The sequence below is a fragment of the Bufo bufo genome, chromosome 2 (genome assembly GCF_905171765.1).
Source record: "Bufo bufo chromosome 2, aBufBuf1.1, whole genome shotgun sequence".
Taxonomy (NCBI): domain Eukaryota; kingdom Metazoa; phylum Chordata; class Amphibia; order Anura; family Bufonidae; genus Bufo; species Bufo bufo.
In genome coordinates, this window is record NC_053390.1 from 442,945,553 (window position 1) to 442,954,910 (window position 9,358).

The window sequence follows — 9,358 nt, forward strand, 5'->3', positions numbered from 1 at the left end:
ATAAAAACATCGGGGGAATCTTGACTCGCCTAGTAATAGTGATTAAACTATATTTGAAAAAATTATTTTGATCCCGGACAACCCCTTTAAGGGGGCTCTACACACACACACACACACATCTGCAAGTCACCTTGGGGGGGCTCTAAAAACACAATAACCAAATACTTTGTTTGCAAAATACGCCCCAAAAGGTGGGGCAAGTGGGCAGTGTATTTTCCCACTAGCGTTTACATGCCGTTTTTCCCCTAGAGAAAGTGATGTAAGAACACCCTTTTACAAAAAAAAAAAAAAAAACACATTCCCCATAGACCTTCAGCTAACATCTGGAGCTAATGTTTTTACAGCACAAAAAATCTACATGCGAATTCTCCCCTAGGCTATATTCACACAAAGTTGAAGATAAAAACGGTCAATTTTCAAGGCCATTTTGCATCCATGTGTCACAAATAGGGATGAGCAAAACAACTTCAGGTGAAACAGCCGAAGTCGATTCGCATAAAACTTCATTCCAATACTGTACGGAGCAGGAGCTCCGTACAGTATTAGAATGTATTGGCTCCGATGAGCCAAAGTTATTGCTTAGCAAAGTCTTGTGAGACTTCGGGTAATAACGTAATAAATTTATTTCTACAAAAAAAAAAAAAAAAAAAAAAAAAAAAAAAAAACATTTCCCCGAACTCGGGTTCTGTTCCAAGTGGTACCTTGGAACTGAACCAGAGTTTGGGAAATGGTTCTTTACAGTACAAATAAATTTATTAAGTTCTTACCCAAAGTCTCAAGACTTCGCAAAGCATTAACTTCGGCTCATCGGAGCCAATACATTCTAAGGCCTTATGCACACGACCGTTGTTTGGGTCCACATCCGAGCCGCCGTTTTGGCGGCTCGGGTGCAGACCCATTCACTTCAAAGGGGCCGCAAAAGATGCGGACAGCACTCCGTGTGCTGTCCGCATCTGTTGCTCCATTACGCGGCCCCACAAAAAAAAAAAATATAACATGTCCTATTCTTGTCCGCGCTTTGCGGACAAGAATAGGCATTTATATTGCCGGCGCCCGTTCCGCAAATTGCAGAAGGCAACACGGGCGGCTTCTGTTTTTGGCAGATCCGCGGTTTGCGGACCGCAAAAAACGTCACGGTCGTGTGCATGAGGCCTAAGGGTTCATTCACACGTCAGCAGTGTTTTTCAGATCCGCAAAAAACCGGACCAGCACCCCAATAGAAATGCCTATTCTTGCCCAAAGCTGCGGACAAGAATAGGACTGTGTGCTGTCTGCATCTTTTCCGTCCCCATTGAAAATGAATGGGTCTGCACCAGTGAGTGCTGTCTGCACCAGTTCCACATAATTGGGGAACGGATCCGGACGTCTGAATGGAGCCTTATACTGTACGGAGCTCCTGCTCAGTACAGTATTAGAATGAAGTTTTCGCTCATCCCTAGTCACAAACTTTCATTTCATCCATTTCCCAGCCGTCTAAGGGCTGTTTCACACAAGCGGATGCCGTGCGTGACATCCGCTCCGTGAATGACAGCCAAGACCCGATGCAGACTGCAGAAGCACAGAGCATTAACATGATTGATAGTGCTCCGTGCCTCTCTGTGACCTCTTTACTACGAAATCACAGGGAGATAAAGTTGTCACTGTGATTTCGTAGTAAAGAGATCACAGAGAGGCACGGAGCATTATCAGTCATGTTAATGCTCCGTGCTTCTGCAGTCTGCATCGGGTCTTGGCTGTCATTCACGGAGCGGATGTCACGCACGGCATCCGCTCGTGTGAAACAGCCCTAACAGTTTTAACGGCCATCTATCCACTCACCATTCATTTTCAACTGCCTTTAAAAAAAAATAATATAATATTTCATGGGCCTTTTCTCTCTCCCGACAACACATACAGGATGGTAACATGATGGGCCAGCCACCATTTTATCTGGCTTCTACAGCATAGGGGGGTATCTTTCTGCCTCTCCTCAGCATTTTCTAGCAACCAACCTGTTTTTAACTGTCGTCAGACGGACGCCATTATGTAGAACGGCCTTTAAAAAGTAGTCCATTGACCATTATAATAGGGTTTGTCATAAATTGGGCACCTCCCATTTTTTGGCAGGTAGTATTCGCAGTCAGTTGCACCACAGCCCATAGACACGTGGCCAGTCATGCGATTATAGTCTTAGAGCAGGGATCAGCAACCTTTAGCGCGCCAGCTGTGGTAGAACTACAACTCCAAGCATGCACAGTTGCTCGGCTGTACACAGAACTCCTATAGAAATTAATGGAGCATGCTGGGATTTGTAGTTTCTTAACAGCTGGAGTGCCGGAGGTTGCTGAACCCTTGCAGCTTTGGTAAGCAAACACATTTTAGGAATATTTTAGAAATTCCCCTTCAAAAACGTCTATCCGAATGCTCCCAATGACAGAGCAGAGCAGTAAAAGGACATCCCCTCTCCACCCCTCGATCCATCACAAGGGAAGACATAAGAGAAAGTAGATTCCCCAGCGTAAAGTGTAGGCCCAGAGAGGAGGAATCTGGGACCTTCTGTCAGTCTGACATTTGTCGCGCGACATTTTGTTGCACTGCAACATGCTGCGACTGCGACGCAACAGTCGATTCGATTGCATGTTGCAGTGCGACACCATAGACTGCCATTATAAAAATTGTCGCGTGACATTAGTGCAACAAAATGTTGCGCTACAAATGTTGCAGTGTAGTTGTGCCCTATCTGTCACGCGACAACTGTCGTCGTGTAGACGTAGCCTAAGGCCCTGTGTGAACTGGGACAGGCTCTGCTACTCTCACATAACCGGCTCGGAGGTGTAGTCCTACCCACGTAATAACGGATTAGCTCATTTATTTTATCAGATACAACAGGTTTCTTGATTACACAGACCATCTCCGAACAATGAGAATATCCTCGACAGCGGGTTGGATGGCAAATGTCCTTTTGGAGCCATAATTATTACCGCCATTGAAGGGCAATAATCATGGATTAGGATCCTGGTCACACCACCCAAATCTCCTCTGGTCAGAAGTTTTGTGTTCAGTGGAGTGTTGGCCCCTGAATTGTGACAGAATACAATACCGTCACAACACACTTACCTCTGCTCCACCACTTACATGTGAGCAGCGCCAGTCTACATTACGTATGGAAAACCCACCTTATAATACTGTAGTGCATACAAACCTCATGTTACACATTACCTTTTACGAGCCCTGCCCGTAGCAAGTCAATCATTTCTGCAGATTTTGGGGAGGATTTTGCCCTTTACAAGGCAAAGGATGAAATCGGGGAAAAACCGCATCAAAATCGGCAAGCGAAATGTTTTTGGTGAGAATTTGTGCCCACAATGGTACTACAGCAGGAACTTGATCATTACCCAATAGATGCCAACAGCAAAGGCTAGGGGGTTTCCCTAGAGCAGTGTTGGCGAACCTATGGCACGAGTGCCAGAGGCAGCACTCAGAGCCCCCTGTGAGGGCCCCCACGCCCTATGGTGTACCAATATGCCTTAGACTTTTCCTGCCATTCATCAGCGGAGGGCGCACTATGAACAGCACACTGAATGCAGGCAGGATATTATAGCTAAATGATAAAGTACATGGAAGATATACTATATTTGTATTCAGGGTAAATTGCCATGTTGGCACTTTGCGATAATTAAGTGGGTTTTGGGTTGCAGTTTGGGCACCTGGTCTCTAAAAGGTTCGCCATCATTGGTCTAGGGTATGGAGGTTATTTTAGGGATGGGTCGGGTAGGGGGTCCCTTATAGCATGGAGGTTATTTTAGGGATTAGTCTGGTAGGGGGTCCCTTATAGCATGGAGGTTATTTTAGAGATGGGGCTGGTAGGGGGTCCCTTATAGCATGGAGGTTATTTTAGGGATGGGGCTGGTAGGGGGTCCCTTATAGCATGGAGGTTATTTTAGGGATGGGGCTGGTAGGGGGTCCCTTATAGCATGGAGGTTATTTTAGGGATGGGGCTGGTAGGGGGTCCCTTATAGCATGGAGGTTATTTTAGGGATGGGGCTGGTAGGGGGTCCCTTATAGCATGGAGGGTATTTTAGGGATGGGGCGGGTAGGGGGTCCCTTATAGCATGGAGGTTATTTTAGGGATGGGGCTGGTAGGGGGTCCCTTATAGCATGGAGGTTATTTTAGGGATGGGGCTGGTAGGGGGTCTCTTATAGCATGGAGGTTATTTTAGGGATGGGGCTGGTAGGGGGTCCCTTATAGCATGGAGGTTATTTTAGGGATGGGGCTGGTAGGGGGTCCCTTATAGCATGGATGTTATTTTAAAGATGGGGCTGGTAGGGGGTCCCTTATAGCATGGAGGTTATTTTAGGGATGGGGCTGGTAGGGGGTTCCTTATAGCATGGAGGGTATTTTATGGATGGGGCTGGTAGGGGTCCCCTATAGCATGGAGGTTATTTTAGGGATTAGTCTGGTAGGGGGTCCCTTATAGCATGGAGGGTATTTTAGGGATGGGTCAGGTAGGGGGTCCCTTATAGCATGGAGGTTATTTTAGGGATGGGGCTGGTAGGGGGGTCTCTTATAGCATGGAGGGTATTTTAGGGATGGGGCTGGTAGGGGGTCCCTTATAGCATGGAGGGTATTTTAGGGATTAGTCTGGTAGGGGGTCCCTTATAGCATGGAGGGTATTTTAGGGATTAGTCTGGTAGGGGGTCCCTTATAGCATGGAGGGTATTTTAGGGATGGGGCTGGTAGGGGGTCTCTTATAGCATGGAGGGTATTTTAGGGATGGGTCGGGTAGGGGGTCCCTTATAGCATGGAGGTTATTTTAGGGATGCGGCAGTTAGGGGGTCCCCTATAGCATGAGATTTTAGAGATTTGGGGGGGGGGGGGGTTGAGGGTGTCCCCCTATAGTATGGAGGTTATTATAGGGATGGGCACTGGTAGGGGGCCCCCCTATATTATGGAGGTTATTTTAGGGATGGGCGCTGGTAGGGGGTCCCCCTATAGTATGGAGGTTATTTTAGGGATGGGCGCTGTTAGTGGGTCTCCCTATAGTATGGCGGTTATTTTAGGGATGGGAGCTGGTAGGGGGTCCCCCTATAGTATGGCGGTTATTTTAGGGATGGGCGCTGGTACGGGGTCCCCCTATAGTATGGCAGTTATTTTAGGGATGGGCGCTGGTACGGGGTCCCCCTATAGTATGGCGGTTATTTTAGGGATGGGCGCTGGTACGGGGTCCCCCTATAGTATGGCAGTTATTTTAGGGATGGGCGCTGGTACGGGGTCCCCCTATAGTATGGCGGTTATTTTAGGGATGGGCGCTGGTACGGGGTCCCCCTATAGTATGGCAGTTATTTTAGGGATGGGCGCTGGTACGGGGTCCCCCTATAGTATGGAGGTTATTTTACGGATGGTGTGACTGGTAGGGGGTTGTACGGAGGTAATTTTGGGATGAGGGCTGGTAGGGTGTCCCCCTTATAGTATAGAGGTTATTTTAGGGTTAGGGGCTGGTAGCATGGAGGTTAAGCATTAGCCCTCCCCATGCCCAGGATGGGCAGTGCACACCTCAGCTCCCACATATGTCACCTTCGCCCCCGCCCCATAGTACCTAGCAGCAGCAGCTTCAGCTCCCGCCGAGATTCCTTCTTGTCCCTCTTGATTTTCTTCTCGATCTCAGCGTTGATCCTCTTGGATTCCTTCACCTCCTCACTCAGACAGCAGGCCATCATGGAGTCCAGAGTCATCCCTTCCCCCGGCACCAAGGCCCGCACCGGGGGCCTCTCCCACCCGGGGAGGGGGGGGGAAGGGAACACTTACTTACCGCCCCGGTCTCCGAGCCTCCTCACAGGGCGCCTAGCATCCAGCCGAGGATACAGGAGGAGGGAGGGGGCGGACACCAAGCACTTCCCCTCCCAGCCTGGCCGTGACCGGGGTTTCCGCTTTCTGAGCCCCGGAGCAGCCACAACCTAACTTCTCTGTCAGAAAACAGGCCGTAAAAGGCAGCCGAAGCGACCAATCAGCGAGCCGGTTGTCACACGACGTCAGGCTGGGGGGAACGTCCCGCACGTCAGGCTTGGTTGTTCTCTTCCCGTAGATGCTGGGGCGTGGGTGCGGGGAATTCTGGGTAGCGTAAGGATGGCGCTGTACTTATACGGTTACCACAGCAACGACGGCCTAGCATTTTGGCCTAGCCTAGCTTTTCATTAGGGTCTCCCATTCCCCTCCTTCTGGAGGAATAACCCCCTTCTCCACTGGGCATGAGGGGCAGTGGAAAGATGTGGTACACAAAGTGTGCCATGACAAGTGGTTTCAGATAGGTAACCCCACACCTGGGCAATGTTTACCTGATCCAGACAATTCTCATGCTAGTCAAGGCAGGTTGTAGCCAAAATATGGCCCTGGGCACCACAGAGATTAATTGTGGCCTTGTATCTGTGTTGACATATGGGCACGTTTACCAATTGTTTAGGAATTTCCAGAAAGGATGTCTGCTAGACACCAAGAGCCAGGCAATTGCCCCTGGCACCAAATCGGAAGGAGGTGCCCGGCTGCCAGGGCACTGTTACTCACTGTGTCACAGGCAGCTCACTGCACGCATCCATTGCATTTTCAGTGACTGAGTCACTAAATGATGATGGCTGGATGCACACACAGAGTGAATGGCATTCACCCAGTCGCATGTGACACACTGCACGCAGACTGGCACATGCTTACGGACTACGAGAGCGCCATCAGAGGGCACACCTAGCTCTGTGGTAGGCTGTGCTCCTGTCCACAGTCCAAGAGCAATGCTTAGTTTCTGAAGGAAATTGAATATGGATTGGGATTCACCTGATAATGGAACGTTATTACTGTGGGGGCTTAACTGGTGATGGCCCATGGGAATTTTAATAGTACTAGTCAGAGTCTAACCTTTCCCAATTTTATGTTCCACTAGTTTAAAATGTGCCTGCAGAGATTATTCCTAGGATGCCAACTGGAAGTATCTCTGACGAATCCAGTCAATCTAAGGTTGCACCCATTCTAAGGCTCCATTCACACGTCCGCAAAATGTGTCCGCATCCGTTCCACAATTTTGCGGAACGGGTGCGGACCCATTCATTCTCTATGGGGACGGAATGGATGCGGACAGCACACAGTGTGCTGTCTGCAGCTGCAATTGCGGAGCGCGACCCCGATTTTGGGTCCGCAGCTCCGCAAAAAGATAGAGCATGTCCTATTCTTGTCCGCAGCTTGCGGACAAGAATAGGCATTTCTATGGGGGTGACGGGCTGGTGTGTTGCGGACCCGCAATTTGCGGGTCCGCAACACACCACGGACGTGTGAATGTAGCCTAAGTCCTTATTCAGATATGAGTGAAAATGTGAGATTTCTAGCATCATTTTATGATGTATGAAATCTGCTGCACCCAGTAGTAATATCAATTTTGCCACGATGTGTAGAATTCCAGAGGACTAACTTATAGAATTAGTTAAAATATAGAGAGTTTTCTCATATTGGTGAGATTTGGAAAATGTAGTCCAATGTAGAGCTGGGGATTTAATGCATAGGGAAGATCATTGAGTCTGGGAGGAAGCATTTAGGGGATTAGCCTGTCACATTGTCTGAATATGCATCAGAGGACGGAACAGAAAGTGTGGAAAAAGTTTTCACTAGACTCCAGGAAAGTTGGGTGGATTTGGATTTTTGAGCTTACCTTAGATATGCATGAGAAAATCCTAAATGCTGCCTTTGTGGATGGTCTTAAGAATCATCTAGAAAGGTCTAGTATAAGCTAGGCCTAAGTAAAGTTCATTTTGTCCCTCTATGTTGTTAAAGGTGTATTGAACAAAGGCCTAAAGCGGGCATGGCTGCCTATCAGTCCTCGCCACTAGAGGGGGGAAGGAAGACTTTGTATGTACTTGCCCACTTCCTCGTCTATGGGAGGAGCTACAAATGTTCAGCCTTCAAATGCAACGCCCATAGGCAATTAACAATCCAGAATCAAATGCTGGATCCCTATTATCTATACAATCCTTAGGATCTAATTCCATTGCCTTTATAGCAGACATGTTCCATGATCTCTCATGGCTAAGGGTAGTATCACATGTGTAGGAGTAGATAGTAATGCAATTCTTACTCCTCTTACCAATTAATCACCGTCTTAAGGGTGTACAAAATTAGATCCGACTACTCTGCTGCGGCTGGAGGGGGGAGGGACTAGTAGTGCTTTCCCACCTCTATGCAGGAGGAGTAGTAGTAGTAGGGCCTTCTGGGAGTAGTAAATAAAAATACTTTCCCACCTCTGATAATAAAAATAAAAAGTGCTTTCTGGAAGTAGTAAATAAAAATTCAAATTTACCTGACTGTCTCCGTAAATAAAAATTCAAATTTACATCACTGTCTCCAATTAATAACCAAATTTTTAAGTTTATGGTAGATAATTTCAGGTTCTTGGAAGATGGATCATCTCGGACAGGATATGCTGTTCCTACTTAATCTGATGTTGTCAAGAAAGAACCACTCCCTCCAGCAATGTTAGTGCAGGAGACAGAGCTGAAGACACTTGCTGAGGTTTGTAAGATGGCTGAGGGTAAGGCCTCATGCACATGACCGTTGTGTGCATCCGTGGCCGTTGTGCCGTTTTCCGTTTTTTTTTTTCGCGGACCCATTGACTTTCAATGGGTCCGTGGAAAAATCGGAAAATGCACCTTTTGCAGCTGAGACCGTGATCCGTGTATCCTGTCCGTCAAAAAAATATGACCTGTCCTATTTTTTTGACGGACAACGGTTCACTGACCCATTCAAGTCAATGGGTCCGTGAAAGAACACGGATGCACACAAGATTGGCATCCGTGTCCGTGATCCGTGGCCGTAGGTTACTTTTATACAGACGGATCCGAAGATCCGTCTGCATAAAAGCTTTTTCAGAGCTGAGTTTTCACTTCGTCAAAACTCAGAACCGACGGTATATTCTAACACAGAGGCGTTCCCATGGTGATGGGGACGCTTCAGGTTAGAATATACTAAAAGAACTGTGTACATGACTGCCCCCTGCTGCCTGGCAGGTGCTGCCAGGCAGCAGGGGGCAGCCCCCCCCCCCCCCTCTGTAGTTAACACATTGGTGGCCAGTGTGGCCGGCCCCCCCCTCCCTCCCCTGTAGTTAACTCATTGGTGGCCAGTGGGCCCCCCCCTCCCCTGTAGTTAACTCATTGGTGGCCAGTGCGGCCGGCCCCCCTCCCTCCCCTGTAGTTAACTCGTTGGTGGCCAGTGGGCCCCCCCTCCCTCCAATGTAGTTAACTCGTTGGTGGCCAGTGGGCCCCCCCTCCCTCCAATGTAGTTAACTCGTTGGTGGCCAGTGGGCCCCCCCTCCCTCCCCTGTAGTTAACTCGTTGGTGGCCAGTGGGCCTT

General features: G+C 48.5%; 1 protein-coding gene and 1 long non-coding RNA gene across 2 annotated transcripts in view; both read right to left on the bottom strand.

Annotated features, from left to right (window-relative positions):
• The window catches only part of LOC120989414 (guanine nucleotide-binding protein subunit alpha-11), a 41,823-nt gene extending 36,111 nt beyond the window's left edge, over positions 1–5,712 (bottom strand). The window contains exon 1 of the mRNA XM_040417497.1: positions 5,577–5,712. Coding sequence (XP_040273431.1) covers positions 5,577–5,712 — 136 coding nt within the window. The remainder of the gene's footprint in view (positions 1–5,576) is intronic.
• On the bottom strand, positions 739–1,417 carry LOC120989416. Its single transcript, XR_005776262.1, has 2 exons — positions 1,385–1,417; positions 739–830 (listed from the first exon to the last, which is right to left on the bottom strand). It is a non-coding gene; the product is annotated as an uncharacterized LOC120989416 (long non-coding RNA).
• Positions 5,713–9,358: the final 3,646 nt, after the last annotated feature.